We start from the raw sequence: 24,772 nt of genomic DNA on the forward strand, positions 1-24,772 counted from the left end.
TGGGAGACGTCTCGGCCAATCGGACATGACCGCTCCGTGTTTGTGAAAGCTGGAGTGGTTTGCCTTGGAAATGAAGTTTTTTTTAGATAAACTTTGACATGGCAGCTGCGACGACCGGCCAGCCAACAAACACCGGTAACTGCAGACAGCAAAGAAACTATTTAAATTAAAAAGGACTTCATGTCACAGCTCACTCCACTGCCAACTAATAAACCTGTGCCATGCGTTCCAACAAAAACAAGAAAGAGGCCAAAAAATGGGCATTTTTTTATAGAATAAAACACGTTACTGCAGGAAAATCTGAAGTATATTCAGTTTATACCCTTTGCTTTGCAGGCGGTCTTAGAGCAACTTCCATAGCTTACAGTTTTTACACTCTTTCAGTCTGGGGTAAGTGCTTTGTCCAGCACCTTCTCACCACCCTGTTTCCGGCTGTGACTGCATGTACAATGTACTGTAGGATTCAAATTTCAAATCATTTCAGTTGGGGTTAATGACACAGAATGAACCATTTCAAAATTTGAATATAGTGAGTTTTGCATTGTGCCTTCCATAGCACAGGAATATCTTAACTGTAGTTTCCGCTGTGCAGAAAACAGGTGCTTTCCATTGATAAAAAATGGCACATTCTTGAGTGTTACAACAGTCAGGTGATGATGATGCATCCTACAGCCTACACTGTCTGAGAGTCTGTAAAACAGGAGAAGCACCGGGAACAGAAGACAGAGAGCAAATGCGAACCAGCAAAGTGCCGAGCGAGGCGGTGTCTGTCACGCTGGACAAGTTTGTGATCAAACAGTGAAAGAGCAGATTCTGAAAGTAATTTGTACAATTTTTTCCCAGGCTTCCACGCTGTTACTCTACAAAGACAGGCGTGCTGGCAGAGGGCCCAGAATATCGATGGTTATTAAATCTCCTAAAGTGAACTGCTCTGCGCTCTGGGCTTTCGTAACGTGAACAAACAGCGAAAACACGGCTGTGCCGTTTCATACAGGCCCTTTCGTTCTCCAAATGCAACACGTTATAGTGCATAAACAGCAATCCGGATGGACGCACACCAATTCATCCCACGGTGCCAGGGGAGAAAAGAAAAAAAAAAAACCTCTCAGGCCTGGTGCTAAAATCAAACTCAGTCAGGCACGTGTGTTTACTAAAGCGGAACGCTGTGATATCTGGGTCAGGCGGAGGTCAGCCTCATGCCAGTGTTTACAATCACATTATGACATCACTGCCCGCTGCTGCTCGCACTGTGGGAACGGCATTCCTGCTTCCTGCCCGATAGCGAAGGCAGCTTCCCTCGGCGTTATCGAGAGAAGCAAGCGCAAAACAGGGCAGAGAGAGCCTTCAGCTTCTCCCTGCTGCACTGTGTCACTGTGAGACGACAAGCTCAGCTTTCACTTTCTGTTCTGCCTGCACACGTGTGGAGGAGTCAATGGGACACACTGATAAAGGCGTTGTGTCCGAAGGCCCCTATCAGAGAACCGCAGCTCACGGCGCTTTAGTGCAAATCTAGAGTCCACACTGGCCTCCTGTATACCACGCGTAGCACAGCGCATTACGCAGACATACCCCACGCCTCTATTACAGAACGCCTCCACATTCGGGCTGCTCCTCACTCCCTCCGCGCGACAGAGGATGCTTTGAAGATAACTGCCTCACGTACACATTGGATATGCAAATCCAACAGGTCCAAATCATTCTCGATTTAAGGAAGTGGTGCGTTATTAGCCGCTGGTGCACAGAGGCACAGGCCTGACAGTGGGAGATGGAGGTGCTTCCTCGGTGCGAGGCGGGAAGGAGCACATTCATAAATGCATGAGCTCCTGCAAGCTACTGCACGGCCTCAGCCTTGAAAAATGAGTCCTGCTAAGGAGCTAATCCCCCCCCCCCCCAAGTGTCCCTGTTCCCGGCCGGCTCCACACCCACTGCGCCGTTGACGCGGCAACGCTCAGCCGCTCTGCTGCGAGAGCTCGCCACGCTTTTCCAAATACATTAGTCATTCCCGACACCTTCAGATGCAGATCTCCACCAAATCTCTGCTGCTAATGCCATTAATATTCATTAAAAATTAAACTTAATTGCATGTCTTTAAAAGTGCCCCTGTAGCCCGTCACAGCCTGGGGGCTCAGAGCCAGTCATTTCACATTTAACTGTGTGGCTCATCTGTGTCTGTCACAGGCTGTGTGTGTGTGTGTGTGTGTATATACACACGTGTGTACGTGTGTGTGTGTGTACCTGTGTGTACGTGCTTCTACACGTGTCTGTGTGAGAATGAGAGAGATTTGGAGAACGCTTGTGGGAGGAGATGACGGCTGTGTGGCACATGTGAGCAACCTACCTATCTACAGACACTACTTTATAAAGCAGACATTTTTATAATAAGAAGCTACAAAAAATAATTAATTTAAAAAATGTGGCTGCTCCAATGGTAGCTTCATTACCAGAGCAATCTGCAAGCGTCGCAATATCAAATTATGTGGAGCCATGCGGATCTGGGGCATAGTTGCCAAGGAAACATGGCAGCTCCTTCTAATTTGATAACGGTGCAAATCAATGTGGATTACAAGACCTGGCACCCATAATCTGGCATCCTGGCACTCTCAATTCCCCCGAAGGAGAGCGCGGTGTGACCAGGCTCTTCAGTCTAACCACTGCTTCTCAGAGGCTTGTGTTACTGGCAAAAAAAAAAAAAAAACACCCAAACATTTACAGTTAAATCTCCGTCCCAGCAGTGAGGTGCTAAGTGCTTCACACAGCAGGTAAAACACGGTGCCACCTGTAGAGAAACTCCTGCAGTTTCAGACGGAGCTCTAACAGAGAGACAGACACAGACAGAAAGCAGAGAGAGAAGAGCATGACAGCTCTTCAGAGGCCTGCTTTTTTCCCTGCGTGTCGTTTAAGTGAAGGCTTTACATCAGGAACCATGACTGTGCAAACTGCCTCATCACAGAGCAGACGCGGCACATCAGACACGGTAACGTTTAGAGAGGATTTACTGCCCCCCCCCCATACACAGAGGTGCCCATTTACACAGGATGGGAATCTGCTTCTAAACACTGCAAAGTCACTCATTAAAAAGGTAGCAGAAAAGAACCAGCATGAAGTATATAAGAAGCGCAAATGACTGACACTGAAAACTCAAATGAACTTTCCCCTTTTGTTATGTCACATTGTTCAAAAGGTTGTTCCAGTCAAAGGAGGGCATTCGTTTCCAACGGTTGGCAGTTGCTCCAGACTGTGAGGTCAGGGGTCACATCTGAAAGGTCACTACTGTCACGAGGAGCTCCTCCGAATTACGGAGCGGTAACCTTTTACTCGGACGGATTGCGAGGGCCGCCATCTCCACAGCACATTTCCTGCCGCTTAGCCCCCCACAACAGGTACCCTTAATTAAACCGTTCATTAGCTCATGCACAGACAGAGACCAATTCACGATCCTGAACTATGACCGGCCCCCACGCACCCACACTGGAGTCGGCATGTCACTCCCACTGCTGTGGCTGAGGGACAGAGCGGAGAGCAGAGCAAGCAGCCGGGGGGAGCAGCCGTGGGGAGCAGCCATGGGGAGCAGTCAGAGCCTGGAGGAGGAGACGGCACATCCATCCACCTACGGCGCGACCCCGGAGAGGTCCAGCAGAGAGCCCACGCGGAGCACACTGACCCTGACCGGAGCTACACGCTGGCCCGCTGAGAAGGGGGACCGCGCTGCACCACGATGCACCAGAGAGCAGAGAATTGAAAAGGTCGTACTTAATTCAGCGCTTAAAGTTAAGGAAAAGGGGTCACAGATCACATGACTGGAAATGCCATACGGGATTTTTGAATATTCTGTGTGAAATATTAATTATAATACAACAGGGGGATAACCAACCACCACCTTCAAGCCGTTCTCATATGATTGGATCATAATTAAACATTTTAATAAATATCACAGCGCTAATGCACTGGTGAAATGAAATTATAAACTCTATAGTCACCATGTCTTTGCTGTAAGTTGAGACAATCAGCACTGAACTCAAGCAGCCTATAGACTTGAGAGAAACTCTCCTTTTTATGCAAAGGACTGCTGTGGAAGTCTCCGGAAAGTCGTAAAAGCCTAGCGTCCGCCAATGATGAACAAACAGAAGCAATTTTGGGTTATAGGAAATAACCACCACTAATACTGGGAGAGACAAAGTGAGGTGGAGGCCTGCCTCACTAAGAGCTGAGGCTGCATCCCAAGGCATGCTGGGGAGTGTAGTTCACTAATGTGCAGGTGAACTCCACACTTCCTTTACACAGAACTGACTGTTCAATGCAATCCCTATAGGACAAGCCTTCCATCACAGCTCTGAGTGCTAAAGACTGTAAACAGGTGATTATTTCCACTTTCATGACTTGAGATTATAGGATCGATTCATAGCATAAAAAAGGCTGGCATAAGGTTGGGAAAAAAACTCACAAAATAATCATTTTTGGTGGACCACCTTTTCCAGTACTGATACTAGAGTCATTACTGAACAAAGTCATATTTTCCTCTTTTTCCTGCATTACACTTTAGTCTTTAATCCTGCTTCTGTGGATCCACAGGGTTCAGACCGACTTGATTTATTAGCACCAAATATGTTACTCTGTAGTCAGATGAGCTGGGGTTCATTCAGACCGGCGGTGACGGCTGCCCCACGCCGACTGTCTGAAGCCCGGTAATTGCGCCGTCTCTCGCAGAGATAACACAAAAAGCTCATTTCTGTCTGTCACGAGGAACAGAGGCTCGCTAGGCCGGGTTGAGCAGGCCTGCCCTTCTGAAAAAGGCTCTTTAATGGGGTCAAACTGCACCTCTGATTCGGCTCAGATAGAGAGACGGGACCCTCTCTCTGCACACCATCCGTCTCCCGCCAAAAGCAATTACATTTCTGGAGAAAATGTGTCCCAGAAAGAGGTCTGATTCAAGGCCTACGCCAACCCCCCCCCTACCGCTGTCACATGACCCATTAATTCACTGCTGCTTGTGAGGAAGGGGCTGGAGGAGGCCTTGGCTAGGCCCAAAACCGCCTTCCTGTTCCAACAGAAATCCCCCAATCGGACATCTGGCAGCAAGGCAGACCTTTTCTGTCCTGGATCCAGAGTAACAGCATTCCACAGTGCGAATTCAATTTAAGCAAGATGCTCCTAATGCTTTCTGTCCTGGGTGACAAATTCAAGCAAGCTCTGAATTTCTGCAACACTTGAAAAAAAAAATACTGAGCATACTGTACTTAGTGTGGAGGAGAAATGATAACTTTGCATGTTTTATGTGCTTACAGGGATTCCAATCCACATCCCGAAGCCCTAGAAGCCAGTCAGTTATACTCATACTGTACTATCTCTAAACACAAGTCCCTCAAATGAACGTTCCGTTAAGTCTGTTATGAACACAAACATTGTGGCTGAGTAGCAGGTGATAACAGTCAGGTTATTTTAAACGCACTCACACACACCACACTACTATGCTGGCCAGATGACAGGTAAAAGGTGCCACTCCCTGACTATTCTAATATTAAATCATAAAGTATTTAAAGTGTTTTGTTCACTGATTACTGACTGCTTGGAGCTGACTTGCTGTGATGTTGGTAAGGAACCATCACCACAATTTAGTTGGGGAAAAAAAATCTACTGTGATGGCACACCTCCCAGACATCACCATACCAGAGCTGCTAACCACAGACAGGCAAGACACACCAGACACACCTGTGCATCTGGGATTGCTGGTTGCCAGATGCCACAATGGTGTACACCTACATTACAGAAAATGACAGAACTGGAGATAATTAACACACACATTTAACAAAGCTGTGGATGTCATCTTGTAAGCTATACAGTTCTTTGAAGGCTAAACTACAGCTACAGTCTTGTAGGCTACATAGCTCATTGCAGGGTAAGCTGTGGGCTGTATAGCTCTTTGAGGTCTAATCTGGTTTGTGTTTTAGTATAAGGAATGTTACCATCCAGTTCATGAGATCGCTAGTTGTGTACTAACAGGCAGAAGTGATGCGACTAGTTTCACAATGCATTATGGGGATTAGAGGCAGACTGGAGCGAAGTACAAAGACATGCTTTAAAGGCTCATTTGGAAGCTTGGAGAAAAACACTGTCGTACTGTAGGGAACTGAATCCAGAGCAAGTTCAACGCTCATGCATTGGGGGGGGGGGGGGGGGTCGTCGCGCACTGACATCAAAGCATGTCTCTCCAGCGGAGGGAAGCGGAGACAACACCACTGCAGGACTGCTTCCTCGCCCTCTCTCTCGTATGCATGCTCACAAAACTGCCAGGTCAGGTAAAACACGGCTTCAGATCTGCGCAGAGACGTACGCTGCCCTTCACTGAAAGCTGTTATATAAGAATCAAAGTAAGCACATGCTTAAATTTCCAACTCAAAAATCCCCTGTTCCCATTAATCTCGTTTTTCCCATAAGCCCAGTGCTTCTTTGTACCCATTACAAAAATATCTTTTGAAGAAATGTGGTGTCTGAGTTTTACTTCAGGTTTGCTGGGCTCATAACTACTCCTGTTCTACCCCAGTCAAAGGGGGTGACGGTCCCCAAAGCCTTCATGTGCCCCTTTTCCACTGGAGTCAGAACCAGGCCAGCCTGCATAGTTCCAGGTGTTTGTCCATTACATTTTCTGTCAGGTCAAACAAACACTAAGAAAACCACCTCAGTTTCACAGCGCATGTGGTGTTGGCCTCGGTGTATGCAGGCAAACAGCCGTAATTGTCTGTTACAGAAACGCTGGTGTGGGGCAGCATTACAGCGTCTGTTACAGAGACGCTGGTGAGGAGCAGCATTACAGTGTCTCTGTTACTGGAACATTGTGTGGGGCAGCATTACAGTGCCTGTTACAGGAACGCTGGTGTGAAGCAGCATTACAGTGCCTGTTACAGGAACGCTGGTGAGGAGCAGCATTACAGTGCCTGTTACAGGAACGCTGGTGAGGAGCAGCATTACAGTGCCTGTTACAGGAACGCTGGTGAGGAGCAGCATTACAGTGCCTGTTACAGGGACGCTGGTGAGGAGCAGCATTACAGTGCCTGTTACAGGAACGCTGGTGAGGAGCAGCATTACAGTGCCTGTTACAGGGACGCTGGTGAGGAGCAGCATTACAGTGTCTGTTACAGAAACGCTGGTGTGAAGCAGCATTACAGCGTCTGTTACAGAAACGCTGGTGAGGAGCAGCATTACAGCGTCTCTGTTACTGGAACATTGTGTGGGGCAGCATTACAGTGCCTGTTACAGGAACGCTGGTGAGGAGCAGCATTACAGTGTCTCTGTTACTGGAACATTGTGTGGGGCAGCATTACAGTGCCTGTTACAGGAACGCTGGTGTGGGGCAGCATTACAGTGCCTGTTACAGGAACGCTGTTCAGCTTGCTAGAAGTTGGACATCAGTGATTTGCACTTGCAGTAGTGATAGTGCGGATCTCCTGTCCATTCAAAACGCTGACAGTAAGCATGGAGACAGTGAAAAAAACTCCACTTCCCTGTCACCCGTCAGTCATGGTGTCATTTAAAATTTAACAACAGGAACAATTTGGGGTCTGGGAATTGAGAGTGGCTTGAAAATATTACAGTTGAGCCCACTTACAGTACACTTTAAGAAATTACTGTGGATCCCCAAGGAGCTGTACACAAGGTCAGTGTCTCACATCTCCTTCAATGGCTCCATTTCTTATATATTCAGCTGCCACACTCTCTCGCTGCACGTCTGTGAACCAAATGAGCCGCTAGGGTTACCCGCGGGTCAGGGCGGCTTTCTTCCCCTTCCAGACTTCCCTGCAGGTTATTTACTACGTATGAATACAAATCCGCGTGAGGGACCCGCTGAGGGGCTGAAACACCGGCTGCCAGGCCTAATGAAGACAGAGAAACAGGAGCTCATTACATCCCTGGCCTTGGGGCGCGGAGGGAGCGGAAGCTCCAGCGATCATCAGGCACGTTTCGGGATGATGCGGGCTACAATTAGGAGACATCTTCAGCATCTCTAAACAAAACGTATATCGGTTTTCAAAAACGCTTGTGCACCCCACGTGGGGCCAAGTGACATCCGTGTCCTAATTCTCGTGTTCTGAAAGTGAGATATGCACAGACGGTCACAGAGTTCACTGTTGCTGAAGACACCAAAACTGTAAGAGGAAGAGTTTTGCTGCCGCTGTAGAGCTCAAGAAACATTAATGACACATCGCCCTGACCACAGATACAGGTAAGCAGTGCGTGTACTCAGCGTGGAAAGTCTCTGAATTCTCACGGGCTGCACAATCCAGGAGATCAAAGCTCTCGACTTATTCAAACTGCGGTCATTTTCAGCAGAGCAGTGATTGGCCCAGTGGATGGAGGGGTGTGGCCTGACATGGTGCAGGCGGTAACAGCAGCAGGGACTCCTGCCTCTGAGGAGGCCTGGAGGTGGGCTGAGGTGAGGAGGAGGGCTTACCTGCTGGGGCGGGGCGCGGGGCTGTATGTAGGGGGTCTGGGTGGGGGCGGCCGGCTGCTGGGGGGCCTGGCTGAAGTACGGCGGCTGGCCCTGCTGGCTGTACCCCCCGACGCCCTGCTGGCCGTACTGGGCGGGCATCTGCTGAGAGAACCAATCAGAGCACAGGCATCAGGTCAGGTCACGCCCACGGAGCAAGACTGTCTCACACTCGCTAGTGCACTATAGGTCCCCTCAGTACACACTCTCTCTCGGCACAGTACACACTCTCTCGGCACAGAGAGGGCTGGGCTTTACTGTGGCTGAGGGGCAGTGAGGGAGCTCTGTTTCTGTAGTACAGACTGCTGTCCATGAGCACGTGGAGGTCATGCAATGAGCTCATACTCTTTACTCCTTAAACGTCACCCAGATGGGTTACAACACCTGCAAAAAGCAAACAGCACCTGGGAAGACGACACTCTAATCTGTTTAGCCTACTTTTTCATTGGCTTAGCTGACAATCATACAGAGGGTGACCTCTATAGCTGGCATATGACTTATTATCAAATTATTCAGATGGATATGTTTTACAGAAGCCAGCACATCGCTCAAGGCTACAACTGTAGCGCCACACCCAGGAATTGAGCTGGCAACCCTCGTATTACGAGTCCGTGATACGCCTCAGCGCTGACCCAAATTTGTGTTACCTTCCCAATGTTTCCATGTGACTTGCTGTAGTCAGAATGCATTACGGTTAATGTGCCTGACAAAGGCCTCCTCTACATCAGACAGTCTCTGTTCACATAAGAACATGTTCCGCTCCCTCACTCGAGGATTTTTCAGGACGTGCTAAAGCCCCACATCTTCCTGCTGCAGAGAGGGAGAGGGAGAGAGGGAGAGAGGGAGAGAGAGAGAGAGAGAGAGAGAGAGAGAGAGAGAGAGGGAGAGAGAGAGAGAGAGAGAGAGAGGGAGAGGGAGAGGGAGAGGGAGAGAGGGAGAGGGAGAGGGAGAGAGAGAGAGAGAGAGGGAGAGAGAGAGAGAGAGAGGGAGAGGGAGAGGGAGAGAGCGAGAGAGAGAGACAGGGAGAGGGAGAGGGAGAGGGAAAGGGAGAGAGAGAGAGGGAGAGAAAGAAGGAGCAAACTGCAAAGCACAGTCTGTCGGGCCGCTGTGTGGGAGAGTCTGAGACTCAGACTTTATTTTCCACCAAAGGAAATAGACGCGGTCCTCTCTGCACCCTGACTATGACATATCAGCCATCCCAAAACGCCCCACTCCCGACATCACAGCATTCTGCGACCTGCAGAGGGGGAACCCTCGGAGTGGGGTGACCACTTGCCCCCAGTTTCTCCCAGGAGAGAGGCTGGTGGAGCCTGCCGAGACGACCAGGGAACAGCCGAGCACGGCTCCCCGCCCCCCCGCCCCAGGCCGGCGGCAGGAATAGCTAAAGATGGTCCTACTTACTCCCAGCTTGCTTTCCAGCCTTTGATCTGACTTTTGAGAAATGGTTTTGATTCTTTTTCTGCCAGGAAAAGCCTCACACATTCCTGACTGCAGCTAACTTTACGAGCGCTGGAGCATGTTCGGCGGTCCCGCTGACTGTCACATGAGGAGAGATTACAGCATTAACCCCGCCGCTGCCAGAGGCCGAAGCTCTCCCCCGTCCCTCCCACACACAGGCCTCACTAACGCCACACTCTGCTCCTTACTAACCCTCCTCACCCAGCCTCTCAGGGTTCTTACGCTACAAATGTACTGGGCCCAACTAAAACCTGAACACACCAAACCAGAGACCTCTGACTTCTGCACATGAGGAAAACCAGAGCGCCCTCTTTTCAAACGTTCCCCTTTCACTTTCATTTACAAACTTCAGATGTTAGTTTTACAGCTTTCCATGAATCATTTTGCCCTTTTGTGTTTTTCAGGTTGGAATCAATGCAGACTGATTAATTGATCGATTTGGACAATTAACCTGAGCAACAGACAATGTCTCAACATTGAGGTCTGCTGAGCAGGAACTCACAGGCCTAATAAATTCAGTGTGTACGACTACAGTAAATACGCACCAGTGAAGGCCCCAAAAGCACTGCAGTTGCTGTAATCCAGTGCAGCAATGGCCACTAGAAGCAGAAGACCGAGGACCAGCCACTTTAAAAAACAGGGATCCATTCGATATGAGGGTTACCGAGATGATAAACTATCTCTCCCCTCATGATTAAACATGGACAGAAAATTACATTGTCATTCACACAAGGTGAATAACCCTCTCTGTGACCGTTTACCGTCCCTCTCTTTCCTCTTCAAAAAAACCAACACGCCTCATCTGTGCCCTTCAAGAGACGCGCCAACTTTCAGAAAGTTTCAGGCTTCATAGAATGCTAAACAGACTGAAACTTTACAGAAACACTCACAGACAACGTCTCTGCAATCTCTCAGTGCTGCTCTCCGACCGAAGGAGACGTTTAAATTCACCGCTGAGGAGATGTGCTGATATGGCTCACAGTCTAAAATGGTGCAAATAAAACGGCAAAATGGGTCATTTTTAAATTAAAATTCTGGACTGAAAACACAGAGACGAAAACAAAACGTCATACGGCTGAAACTGGCTTACAGTAGATACTCCGGTAGAAATACACCCTCCACCTGACAGCTTAGTCCAGCTAAGCACAGGGCAGCTCAACAGCACTCAGTCTGACACAGCGAGTCAGGTGCACCGGCTGAGCAGAAACTCTCATCCTAAAACAGGCTGCAAGGCAGTACTGGAGTGTGGCAGTGTTTTCATCACACAGGAGAGAGCCCGTCTCTGGTGGCATACCTTACCCAGGAAGCTTACAGGAGACGTCTGAGAGGATGACCGGCACAATAAGCCTTCGCTGGCCCTGTTCTGATGCAGACTGAAGCTTAGAAGCGGCCGTTTGGAGAGAGGGATCCGGTCCGGTCTCTCGAGAGCTCCAGAAACACTTGGTTTTCATTGCACGGTATCACTGTCGAGAAACCTCATTTTGAAAAGGAAAAAAAAAAAAAAACAGACCTGAGAGCAAACCTATTCCCTCTCAATGAGCCTGGAACAACTGCAGTAAGGGGCTCAATACATCGGAGTCTCCGAGCTGGGGCAGCTTCTAAAACAAGCGGTCTGCGTTCTTAAATCCAGTGTCAATGGACATATTCAGGCCGAGTTATTTTTCTGCGAGTAACAGACGTGATTTTCCTCCAAAAGGGGACAGCTTGCCAAAAAAGAACAGGCGGATTAATTAGAGTAACAAATGATAGCGAGCCAGGAGAATCATCAATGCTTGTTCCGTTTCTTGCTAAATAATCGATTCGGGAACTTCATCTATTCTGCAACAGGAAGAGACTTAATTAATCAGCCCCAATATCAAGGCCGTGTCCATTTTTTTTTCCCTCTTTTGTCTTCTCCATTCCAGCCCTTAATATATCCTCTTTTAATTGTCATTTGGAAAGGCCCAGGGCAGCAGTGCCAGCGTGCGGAACCCGATTCCCCCCCACCCCCAGAATGCGAGAGGCAAGTCTTTCATCCACCGGCGGGTTCTGCGGATTCTATGGACCTGCCGACCGCGAGGCTCTCGCTCGGAGGGTAAACACTCTAACCCCGAGAGACGCGCGTGTCGCTTTCCTGAGAGACTCAACAGCACTGTCACACTCCTGTGGAGATGGAGATGCAAGTCCCACACGCAAATCCGAGTAACCATGCAATAATGTAATAAATTCAGGGTCTGAAAATATCCCTTCATTTCTAACGGTTAAAGAATAGTTAAAGAGGAAGGCAAATGGAAAATGTTTTTGGCGGTGTGGGGGACCCCCTCCTTGGGTTTGTTGCTTTCTTTGAATAAAAACAGCAATGGACACCCTGAATCCCACCCTGCTTTTCACTGCTTCCAACAGAGACCCTCAGAGTCCATCCAGGTCGGCCCGGTAATGACGGCCATTTGCTTTCCAATCGAAATTTTTATTTCAGCTTACCTAAACAGTTTTTTTCCACCACACGTGTGCACGGATGAAACACTGATAAGCTAAACATTGCTAGCTCCATTTTGTGAGAAAGAGTCATTCTGAGCCACAGAAATTGGAAGAATTGAGAGCCTGTGACCTTGCTTTCTGAGATTCAGTCTTCCAGTTTACAGGGCTAATGATTTCTCCTGGTCTGCTGGCACAGCTCCCCTCTCTCTTTTTTTGTGCAATCTTTTCTTTTTTATTTTATCTTCACATAAATTGTTCAGTTTTCCATCAAACGCCTCCCACTTTTACTGACAAGCTCACAAGGACAGAGAGCAGAACTGGTAGCAGCAGCAGTCAAAATAAACACCCCAAGAATCCGACTGACACCCAAACGCTCAATATTCATACCCACTATGTACTTCAATTTTTGTGCTTATTTTTTTCTCAAATTACAAAACGTCTTCCACCTAGGCATATACCAATATCTTTACATGTGAACAGCACACAGAAAAGCAGCTCCTTCATCATACCGAGGAGCGTGAGGTAAAGCTCGGAGGGGATCACTGACGCCTGAAGAATCTGCAAGCCCAGGTAGAATCTCCCAGGTAGCTCAGCAGTCAAGGCCTTTGCACCGAAGGAAAGCTGAGCTCTACAGCCAGGGTTCGATTCTGGCCATTACACAGAAAATGGTGGCTGAAAATTCAGGTTTGGCTCTGCCAGGGATAGGGGTGGGTGGGTCGGCCAGGATCCCCTCATCCCGGGCTCCCTGCAATGTGTCCGGTGCCCCCGAGCTGCTCGGATGACATCAAGCAGAGTAGCGCCCGTCCTCCAATGAGCACACGCTCCGCTGGACAGTGCTGCGAAACACAGCTGTTGACTGGCATGGGCCTGGTGTGCTGCTGGTTCCAAAACAGGGCTTCACAAAGGGGTAAACAACACAAAACCCTTACACAAAGGGTATAACATAAAACCAAGCACTGACATTCACATGGTGTAGAATTTCAGCTGAGGTCGCTCTACAACGTTCTCACGTTATCTCATCTGAGAAAAGGTGGGCCACTGTGGGCGGGGCCAGGCAGGAAGCGGTCATTCAGGAGGCGGGGCTAGGACAATCTGGAAAATAGTGCCCTTTAAAGGCAAGAGTGCAATATCTTTTCATTTCTAATTATTTTATCTAACTTCTGGGTGAAAGCCAGGTCTATGCTTATACGAAAGCTCAAAGGCATACCAGTGTGTTCAATACAAAGCCGGACATGTCTTATTAAAATTAAATACAGAATCGATGTAGCTAGCTAGCTGGAACTGAGAGACCTGCTTGCCTGGGGAACTGGGGAACTATTATAGCCACTTTGCAACACTAAGATGTATAGATAGCTAAAAAAAGCTAAAGGTGCGATCTGGCTATTTTTCCTTTAATTATACAATTCCTTGTCCTTAGCCACCAGAGATGATACCCACTTACCTTCCATAATGTACACTGAAAAAAGCTTTAAAACTAAAATATGTGCTGCTCACTTTAAATATTTATTATACACAGAGACAGACAGAGTAGCACATCTTAGGAGGGCGGAGGTCTGGAAGCTTTTTCACCTGTACCCAGGTGACACACTGTCATAACTGGGGCAGATGGCAATGTGTGTGCATGTATGCCCGTGCGTGAGTGTGTATGCGTGAGTGTGTATGTGTGAATGCGAGTGTGTGTGAGTGTGCATGAGCTTACAGTTTCCATTACTCTCACAGTTGCCATCTCCCTTGAGTGCGCACAATTACTAAGCTTTATCAGACCATAAGGGCCGTATATAAACCTGTGAAGAGTATATAAACTCCAAAGCGTATATAAATGTGTACAGCGTGCGTAAAAGCTCGAGCTTTGTGCCTGTGTATATAATGTAATTATGTGTGCATATAAATACGTTTCTGGTGTCTGGTTTCTCCTGCAGCGCTAAGCCTGGCTGCTGGCTGGCAAGGTCTCGGAGCACCTCTCTCCACAGTCGGGATTTATGAGCGAACAGCCGACGTCAGCCACCTCGCCTCCTGAATGCCAGCAACTCTCCAGAGATGCATTAGACTGAAGCCAACAGCCCTGGCTAAATATAGCCGTGTGGCACGGAGGCAGTCTACACCCAGAAATAGCCTGCCCTGCCGGCAATGCACAGAGATTTACTGCCGATTCGACTGACCGTGTCAAACTCCCGGCTCTCTGAAAGCCACGCTGATCTGTGGGGAAAAAGAGGATGCTGCCGGGGGGGGGGGGGGGGGGGGGGGGGGGGGGTGACACTTCATCATTTTTTTTAATCACTGAACAATTAGGACTCAGTGCTGTCGCTCTGATGACGCTCTCTGCAGGTAATTCAGCTCTTTTCAGCAGAAAGTGCAAACTCTGCGTCTAATGAGAATTTCAGCGAATACGTGGAAAGCACCGCACTCCCGTACAAATCTACGGGGGGTGTTTCGATGAAGCCGAGTGACTCATCCAGGTGCCAGAGGCGGGAGTGTGAAGCCTTCTGCTGCACACTGAGGCAAAGTCTGAAATTAAAAACACAACTCGGAGGAAAATATCCCTCTTCTCACTGTCATTCACTTGTGACTCTTCCCCTGAAAACAAGAGAACGTTAAAACTGTCAACTGCTTGCTGCAGTGAACCACACACACCAACGCAAAGTGTTCAGAGGTCAGGACACGAAATTCTGCTTTTCCACTTTTAAAACAAATAGCAGCAAACGCAGAACAACAAATTCCTCAGCAAGGAATCATTTTATGCAAAGAGACAATCAGACATTTGTACAGTCAGAGAGAATGACAGAAATCCCCCGTTTATGTTGGAAAGCCTTTGTACTGACATAGATGTAAGAAGATTTTTTTTCAAATCAACACTTGAAGGTTGTTTAAAATGATATCAGGTGCAAGGTCATGTGAACACTGGAAGGTCATTTAAAACGATATCAGGTGTGAGACGTGTGAGAGAAAGAGATAGCTACCTGCTGCTGAGGGTACTGCATCCCTGCCATGCCCGCCTGTCCCCGCCCCTGCATGCTGATTGGATACCGATGCGCAGCAGGCGATCCGTATGGCTGGCCGGGGTAAGCCCCGCCCTGCTGCTGCTGTGAGTAGGGGCTGTTGCCCATGCTGTAGAGCTGGGAGCGCTTCATGGTCATGGCGTCCATGGCGACCACCTGGGGGATGGAGAGAAGGGCCAGGTTAGCTAACAGCTGGAGGTTCAATCTTGTCAAATCAGATTGGACGAATCCATGACTGAGAGTTTATTTGACGAAATCCGTTTTACAAATAACTATAAAAGAACATGTAAAAGACCAGGACAGACAGCAGGAAAGGGAACATTATTCCGTCTCTAGTGCAGCAGTAATGGACCTGGTGTGTCATCACCACGGGCAGAAAACGAGTGAAATACACTGAACATGATTCATTCTTCTGTTCTTGGCCTTTTTAGGGTTTTTCCCAGCAAGTCCGCAGGAAAGTCCAGAAATTTTGGGTCAACCAAAATCCCACAACTCCACATTTAAAGAAAACAGTATGAGGGTTTCCAGAGAATATGAACCTGAAAGTGAAGGACCAGACGCTACTTTGTCTAGAGGGTAAAACTAGCACAATTCCAGGTGTGTAGCCTCTGTGCACCTACTGGCGCTCAGATTAGTTCTGCTGCTGCTCAGCACTCTGCCTGACAGACCCGGTTGTTAATTCAGAGAGACAGTGAGAGACAGAGCTCGCCGTGCAGGCTGTGCTGGTGCTCTGGGGGGGGGGGGGCAGCTGGGCAGTGCTCAGACACAGGCTGGCAGGCCTCCACCTCACAGACCGGAGGACAGACAGGCTCGTGGGGAGGGAAGGGGTGGGCGGAGGCTCCGTGTGGCTGCTCGTTACCAGATTAAACGCGATTTCGGGGAAATACACCCCCACACCTCGCCGCTGGGAGGGAAAAGGCCCCATCGTCCCTCCTGTCACCTTTAAATTGGACAAATCTCCAGCGCTGCAGCATGCAGGGGAGGGGTAAGAGGGCCCTGGGGGGTTTGCTGACAGGGTGCCCTGCAGCTCCACCTGTCCCCAGGAGCGAGGGGGAGCCGTGAGCCAGCGGAGGTTTCCGTTTCTCTGGGCTGTTCATGGCTCCAGCACCCCTCGATTTCGATAAACCCGACACATTTACTAAAAAGTGCTGAGGTTCCGCCACTGGCCCAGCCCCTCCGAGGAAGCGCCAGGCGCAGGGACACAGGTGCCCCCCCTCACTTGCACCGAGACAGAACCTCTGGACCGCAGACAAGGCCGAACGGTCGACCGCCGACCGGTACCCCAAGGAGAGGCGAGAACCTGGCCCTGCTTCTAAGACAACGACCTCTCATATTTGCAGTATTCCTGGGGTGAGACTTTCACTCACCGCGGGCAGGCTTCTGTTTCTTGTCAATTTTAAATAAAAACAACAAAGTAAATCTGGAACCTGCAGGTAATTACACTCTTGCACTATAGTTCCACACCCCTGACACCGCCTGTAGCATTACGCATTTATATTCTTTCAGTTTTGAATATTATTTTGCACTGGAAATCCTCTTCCATTTTTCCAACAGATGCTAAGCGCAATACACTACTGAGTACAGCATAACTCCGCACGAGCCATTATCCGCTTGCTAAATCTCTGTGCTCTGACTCAGGACAGGATGTGCAACAGAGCAGTGATTACTTCCCTCTGTGACTGTGTCAGGGCCTGGTTTCTCAGTCTTTCACTCAGGATCATATACAGGATATGACTCTGAGGTTTTTATGGAGTCTTTGAATGTAAAGTTTGAGCTGAAAGGCATTAAAGAGTCTGAGTCACAGTGTGGCGTAACATGCTAGACCACTCAGGCCTCCCTTCGGGCCACCTCGGCAACGCACACAGCAGTCTGTCCCCACAACAGAGCTCGGTGCCACATAACACACCATGACCTCTGACCTCGTTTCCCATTGGCAACTCCCCCTATGCGCACGGAAACTTACAGTATTGCGGAACTACGATTCTGGAAAGGGGCCACATAGTGCACAACACCTCAGACTCAACGGCATTTCCTACAAAATCAGATAACTGTACGCTGTTTATCATTTATTCTTTAAAGGCTTACATTTCATCCAAGGAAACTAGGAAATCTCACACGCGCGCACACACACACGCACACACACACACACAGCTGCTGTTACTGCAGGAACCAAAGCACAGAATCCCACAGTCTCCCTCCCTCAGACACCGTCCCCATCCCAAAACAGACAGCACCTGATGTGGAGGGGGCGGTAATAAGGAGCATATGAGATGCTGACAGCGTTACGGATCACATGTGACATGCAGACATGTGTGTGTGACGGCTTGCTTCTGCTCAGCCCCACACTGAACTGACTCCAGTCACACAGGGGCTGCTTCACACCGTGAGGCTTCTGACAGCAGGCACACGACAACATAAAGTAAAGATTTGCTGCAATGAATGAGAAATATTGAGGTGAACATGAAAAAGACAAGTGGCAAGCACAAATCCATCGCTAATTCCATCTCGTAGGTATCCCGCTGTTAGATGCTTGTGTGTGCAGGATCTGATTATCTGGATGGGTATTCAGTCAAAGCTTTAGTCCCAGGTTCGGTTCTCATGCCTGTCTGAAACATGGATGTTGAGCTAGCTGAATCAGAAGCAGATCAGGTATGCTGGGTATTGAAGAAGCGAGCTCAGCCACAATAATTAGCACAGTCTCTCAGTCATGGGGCAGGACACCACCCCGAGCGACCGGCAGGGTCAGGTGACTTATCCTGCCTGTGACACTCACGTTAGTGCAGCTGTAGGTGGTCCTGGCGGGGACGCCACCATGAGAGGACTGTCTCAGCACCGACAGAAAGGGGACGAGGGATCAGTGACAGCAAAGTGTCAGCAGGTTCCGCCCACATGCCACACCCACCCCCGACCACACCCAAACACCTCACACCACACATTTCAACCCTCAGCAATGATGGCTACAAAATTACAAACACATGCAGACATATACACAGACACAGGTACATTAAAGCACAGATGTGGTATGTTCACTGAAATCACGAAATAATTGTATTGTTATATTTAATAGAATTAATAAATACGATAATAAATCAGTTCTATAGAGATAAATCTTGCACTTGCAGGGTTTGATTTGCATAGCATTCTGCATATGCTGCACGCTCTCAGACATGCACCTGATACAGCAGAACCCAGCCGGTGCAGAACCCAGCCGGGGCAGAACCCAGCCGTGACACCGCTGCTCACACAACACCACCAATCCAAGCCCCATTTCTGAAACGGATCTATCATCATGATAACTACTGGCACCGAGAAGCCAGTCAACACGGTTACCATGGGGCCATATATCAAATCCATGATGGCTGTATTGACCAGTTCCTGCAGTTTTATATTAATGTCCACACAGTAATGGACAGTTCTCTCTTTCCTCCGAGAGCTTGCGCTCGCTTCAAAAAGGAGGATCAATCCATTAACCACATGGCCAATTCCGGCATGCTAAGCACTCCTGACATCTCTCACCCCGTCGCGGACTCAGACGACAGCCTCTCAGAGCAGAAGCAGCATCTCTGACCGTCTGGGCTACAAAGCCAGGCTATGAGGTGTAAAAACCTAAAGTTCTTTATAGAGTTATTGGCCTGGACTGGACTGGAGCCAGCAGCACCCAGAGCCAAGCTGTGACACAAAGCCACTGGGCGGGAGTCTGGGGGAGTCAGGAGGGGTCAGGAGGGGTCAGGGTGGCACCTGAGCTCTCTAATCAGGGAACAGTTTTAGCACAAGAGCAGCATGTTCCGCCTTTACTCCAGGGCCAAGAGACCGAAGACGCAAATCTATTTTTAAAAGAGGCAAAAGTGCATAAATGCCACTGCCTAGAGGACAGAGGAGAGAAAAAAATGCTAATTTTAAGAAAATTGTTCTATTGTTTGTTCTGGGAAAGACCAGGACAAATGACAATAAGCAGAAAAGCATTTGATTTCACTTATTCAGGGCTATTATCTCGCCCAACGGAACCTCCTTCCTCGGTGCTTCACGGGAGCCATAAGTATTCATAAAACCATAACGTTAAATGTGTTTATATATTACAGTATCTATTTACTGTAATAAATGCCAAGAAGAATGAAACACCTATGTGCTAATCACCGCAAGATGCCACTAAAGCCCTAATGCTCCCCTGGGGAGAGACTGGTCTCTCCCTCATCCTTCAACCTTTCCCATCATGCAATGCGAGACATGAAGCTATACACTGTTGTTAAATTCTCTAGCTGGCTCTAAGGGCAGAGAGAAAGAATCCCCAATACTTGCATTAAAGCAGTTCAAACACAGACAGTTAAAGGGGAATAGCCAACTCGCCCCACAAAAAAATAAATCCAAAAATCAAATTCAGCTATGAGAGTTGGTCACACAAAGACATGGGCAGTCCAGAGTAGTCTCTGCACAGTTCCACATTAAGATTTTTTTGGTAATCAGCCAATCAGAGCAGAGCTCATCTCTCTAGCTGAAACACTGGAGCAGAATCAACACAGGTGCTGAATCCACAGGTCCAGCATGAGGGGCGGAAAGCATGAAACATTCCAACACACACACGCTACAGACAAACGCTAAAATATAGACAGGTACATGGCTGCTCAAAATGCATTAAAAATACGTCTGCTGTCCCCAGCATGCCTGTTACACTGATGTTTGCAAAAGGTGAATGACAAACGTGGAATAAGGAAAAAAACACTGAATACCGAATTCAGAATCACTGATTGGCTGTGCCCTGCTCAACCTACCACGCCCTCCGTACCCACACAGGAAATGCTGACCCAGACATGTGCTGTCCTACGATATACCCACCCATGAGGACAACAGCCTCTTTTCAGGCTGCGTGTCAGGCGGTATACTGCAGGAGAGCTAGCACTTATTAGCAGAGCAGCGCCTCTCTCTCTGACAGCAAACACGAACCCGCGGGTGGCTGGAGTCTCACTAGGGGTGACAATGCAGCAGTGACCCCAGAAACCCTGCCTGCCTCACGCCCCGCCCACCACAGCGGGAGGGAGCCAATCACGTTACCACTCCTGCTCACAACGTGCAAATGGCAGCTCTGACTCAAACCCGCAATGTCTCAGTGAGAAGAGAAAAACAAGCATCTTTAAATTAAAATGGACATATAAAAATCTATCAGAACTACAGGGAAAAGGAGAGGATCATTTGTTGGCACGACTGTCCTTAAAATGGACTCTGCAGGATCCAATCAGACACCTCCTCCTCTGAACCAGCAGCTCTGGATCCCTGCACATCCAAACACCAGCCCCCCGAACACACTCCTGACCAGTTCACTGAGTGAGAATCTGGGCGAGGGGGGAGGGCGGGGCCAGGGTGGGGCGGGGCCAGGGCAGGGCGCACCAGCACACACCAGGACACAGCGGGGTGACCCGGGGTCACATCTGTAACATCTGCATTCGCCAGACGGGTCTCCCAGAGGAGCCATAAGCGGATCGGCCCGGGACCCAGCGCTGGTGAGGACACGGCCCGTCTGGCAGCCCGCTACACGCTGTCCTCAGAGCACACCTCCCCACAGCTACGCGCTGTCCTCAGAGCACCCCTCCCACAGCTACGCGCTGTCCTCAGAGCACCCCTCCCACAGCTACGCGCTGTCAGAGCACCCCTCCCCACAGCTACACGCTGTCAGAGCACCCCTCCCCACAGCTACGCGCTGTCCTCAGAGCACCCCTCCCACAGCTACGCGCTGTCCTCAGAGCACCCCTCCCACAGCTACGCGCTGTCCTCAGAGCACCCCTCCCACAGCTACGCGCTGTCCTCAGAGCACCCCTCCCACAGCTACGCGCTGTCAGAGCACCCCTCCCACAGCTACGCGCTGTCCTCAGAGCACCCCTCCCACAGCTACGCGCTGTCAGAGCATCCCTCCCACAGCTACGCGCTGTCCTCAGAGCACCCCTCCCACAGCTACGCGCTGTCCTCAGAGCACCCCTCCCACAGCTACGCGCTGTCCTCAGAGCACACCTCCCACAGCTACGCGCTGTCAGAGCACCCCTCCCACAGCTACGCGCTGTCAGAGCACCCCTCCCACAGCTACGCGCTGTCCTCAGAGCACCCCTCCCACAGCTACGCGCTGTCAGAGCACCCCTCCCACAGCTACACGCTGTCCTCACAGCACACCTCCCACAGCTACGCGCTGTCCTCAGAGCACCCCTCCCACAGCTACGCGCTGTCAGAGCACCCCTCCCACAGCTACACGCTGTCAGAGCACCCCTCCCACAGCTACGCGCTGTCAGAGCACCCCTCCCACAGCTACGCGCTGTCCTCACAGCACACCTCCCACACGCCTCCCAGCTAAACAGCATCCTCAGAGCAGCCCAGTGATGCTGCACCCCCCCCCCCCCATCCCGTCCCGTCCCTCAAAAGCAAGCCCTCAGGTGTGTGTGGAGTCACAGTGCTCGTTGGTACAGGTGACACATCGTTGTGGGATCAGAGCTGCATTACAGGTGGCCATTTCCCATGGTGCCCTGCATTCCAACTTTCATTGCTTCACTTGCACTTTCCCTGCTAGAATGCAGGGCAGCCAATCACAAAGCAGGATGTGACCTGCACTTTCAATTCTAGAACACAGACAGCCAATCGCAAAGCAGGACACGGCCTCCTTCCTTAGCCTAAATTAGGATTCAATTACCAGCCTCAGCAAATCCAACTCAGCCTGGAAAATGAAGCCCTTCCAGACCCGCCGCACAGCGACGGGCGTCCCAGCGAGTGCGTGCGGAGAATGGCAGCAGTGAAGACACCACACACACGCATCAAACGCACGCCCTCTGACGCTCTCCTCTAACACTGCTGCAATACTCTGCCCCGCAACGCTGCATTTACAAAGTCTAACTGTCACCCGGTGCCAGAGCAGCCTTGCAGTTAGCCATGTGTAATGAGCTTAGGTAAGGGTTTATGTGATACCGCGAAGGCTGAGTTACCCCTGTTAAAGAGCAGGTTTAGGGGAGCCTGCAGTGTGTGAAGAAACATGCGTCAGGGACTGAGGGCCATAAGGTTTTGCTCTCTTCAGCTGACAGTAGAAGGAATCTACCCCCCCCCCACCCCCCAAATCTTTCCCTGGCATGCGGGTACTTGGATCATTCACAAAAAAATAACGAAATAAAACCACAGAAAGGATCCAGATTCATTTTGCATTACATAATTTTCTGAACAGAAGCCCTAACCCAGAGCGGCCCATTCATAACAGCTGGGTGTGTACTGAAGCGGCTCGGTTACGTACCTCACTCAGGTGTGCAGCTACGCCCCACCTGGAACCGGCGGTGTCTGGGTTTAAAGCCCTGCGTTTCACCACTACCACACACTGCTGCCCAGCGGGAGCCACAGCGCGTGAGGAACGAGAGAGAGAATTAACAGCTGTGAGTAAACAGTGTGGGAAAGCGGCTATTCTTCACGGACTGGCCCTTCAAGTGGAGCTGCTTCTGAGAAATTCCCACTAACCACATCTGTGAGTTTCCATTTTTCCCCTAATGCATTCGTTTCCCCTGCTCTAATGCAGGCCTACAGTTTCGCCCCGTCGAGCCAGCCATCTGTGTCAACCACCCCGATGCCTCGTTTGGACAATACAGATCCCTTTAGAATCAGCATCCCGGTCACGGGAAACGTTCTCCTAGCAATGCATTCGGTCCTGTGTGCTGGACCCCTCGCATTACGGCAGTCTGTCAGGGGGTTGGGGCTGCCTTATAAGCACACTGCATTGGCCGAAGTGGCACAATAATTTTTCTATAGCCAATGAGAGCTGAGAACAGAAATCATAATGATCCGACTAACATAAAATTAGGGTTCCCAAAAATGGGGCTCCCGGGTGGCTCAGACAGCTAAAGCACTTGTTCAAGTGCAGGCTGAGCCCCGCTTGTCTTCTGCCAACAATCAGCAAGAGCCCACATTGGTGGAACAGAAGTGAGTAAGTCCACCAGAGTCTCCTTGTCGCTCCACCCTTGACAACCCTGGATTAGCAGGGACGACTGAGAGGTATGGGCCTGCCTCCTGGTGCACTGTGGGATTTGTAGCGAGGAAAATAGCCATCGTAGGCCCGTGTGTGTATCCAGTATCCAGCTGAACCTACATGCTCAGTGATCTACAGGGTGGGACGAGTGTAATGTACAGCTGGAGACTGCAGGAAACTGGGTGAAAAAATCTTAAATTAAAATTCACAAATACAGATCAAGCCGGATATTTCGAAACAAAACACAGACATCCATTAAGACAGCTGATAAACAGAATGACTGTATCAATAAGGGGAGGGTACCCTGGCCCTCGGTCTGACCCCCGAGTACCTCAGACTCATCCTATGTCGGCAGCCATGTCGTCTACAACCTCATCTATAAGGAGCATCAGCTCTGTCCCTGACTTGTTTGTCAGCGCCAGCTATTTTTATTTCATTATTTTAAATGGTTTAAATGAGGTTTTCTGAGAGACAGTGTTTTGCTTGGGTCCTTTCTCTCTCTAGCCTTGAACTGACGGAAAGCTGCGATTCAGCTGAACTGACTGTAGGGGAAAGAAAAGCTCCCAGTAAGGTGAGTGCAAAGGTGAGAACACTGACAATATCATTATTGGGAAAATGAATTCAGGATATTGTCACTTTGACCAACCTGAATATCTCTGACACTGAATATCTCAGGGGAAAAAAAAAAAAAAAAAAAAACTTATTATAGACAAATATTGTTATAGCTGACCTGAAGCAGGTGCTTTGCTGAGCTCATGCAGGTGGGCTTCTCTGAGCTGTGAGCACTGTGCATTAGTGCAGACTTGATCAGTTAGAGGGTATAATTAAACTTGATTATTTTACACCACCTACTGCCAGGGAAAATGCAACCCCGAATAGTCTAAGGTTTATACGCCTAAGAATTTTCAGACTGAATACTACATCTACTGCAAAAGGGTGTGGTTTTGCAGGCGCTCGGACGAAAACGTCCGCATGTACAACGCCAAAACCATCAGCTGCAGGATGCATAACGATGCACAGCCACAGAGCTCAGGGTCTTTCTGTCTAATTACACCACACAAAAAACTAAATTAATTATGTGACTGGGATTTAATCTCCCCACACGTTGTTTGCATACAGGTCAGCCTCTGGGGTTCCGATAACCTGCACCGCGACGTTGTCACGGGAGACCCCGGGTACCAGGTGAACGCCAGCGAGAGAGAGCGACGCCATTCAGAGGCAGAACATCATGCCACACAGTCTGAGCGGAAAGTAGGTCATCTCCTCGGCTCTCTGGCAGTGCCTGCGTAGCGTGGCGGGGGTGGCGGCGAGGGGGGGCGGATGGGTGAGAGGAACGTGTTGATCATTAGGACGGTGGCAGTACAGCGTGGGACGAGCCTGGCTCCATTTCCCCTCCCCCCCCCCCCA

General features: G+C 49.7%; 1 protein-coding gene across 11 annotated transcripts in view; it reads right to left on the reverse strand.

The window, feature by feature from the left end:
* Positions 1 to 24,772, reverse strand: part of arid1b (AT rich interactive domain 1B (SWI1-like)) — a 96,534-nt gene that overhangs the window by 61,770 nt on the left and 9,992 nt on the right. For 7 of the 11 annotated variants that reach the window (XM_036549230.1, XM_036549229.1, XM_036549228.1 and 4 more), the window contains exons 2-3: positions 15,352 to 15,546; positions 8,444 to 8,584 (exon numbers count right to left, since the gene is read on the reverse strand). In XM_036549230.1, coding sequence (XP_036405123.1) covers positions 8,444 to 8,584; positions 15,352 to 15,546 — 336 coding nt within the window. The remainder of the gene's footprint in view (positions 1 to 8,443; positions 8,585 to 15,351; positions 15,547 to 24,772) is intronic. The other 4 variants (XM_036549231.1, XM_036549232.1, XM_036549233.1 and 1 more) reach the window with 1 other exon arrangement.

Source organism: Megalops cyprinoides, chromosome 17 (genome assembly GCF_013368585.1).
Source record: "Megalops cyprinoides isolate fMegCyp1 chromosome 17, fMegCyp1.pri, whole genome shotgun sequence".
NCBI lineage: Eukaryota > Metazoa > Chordata > Actinopteri > Elopiformes > Megalopidae > Megalops > Megalops cyprinoides.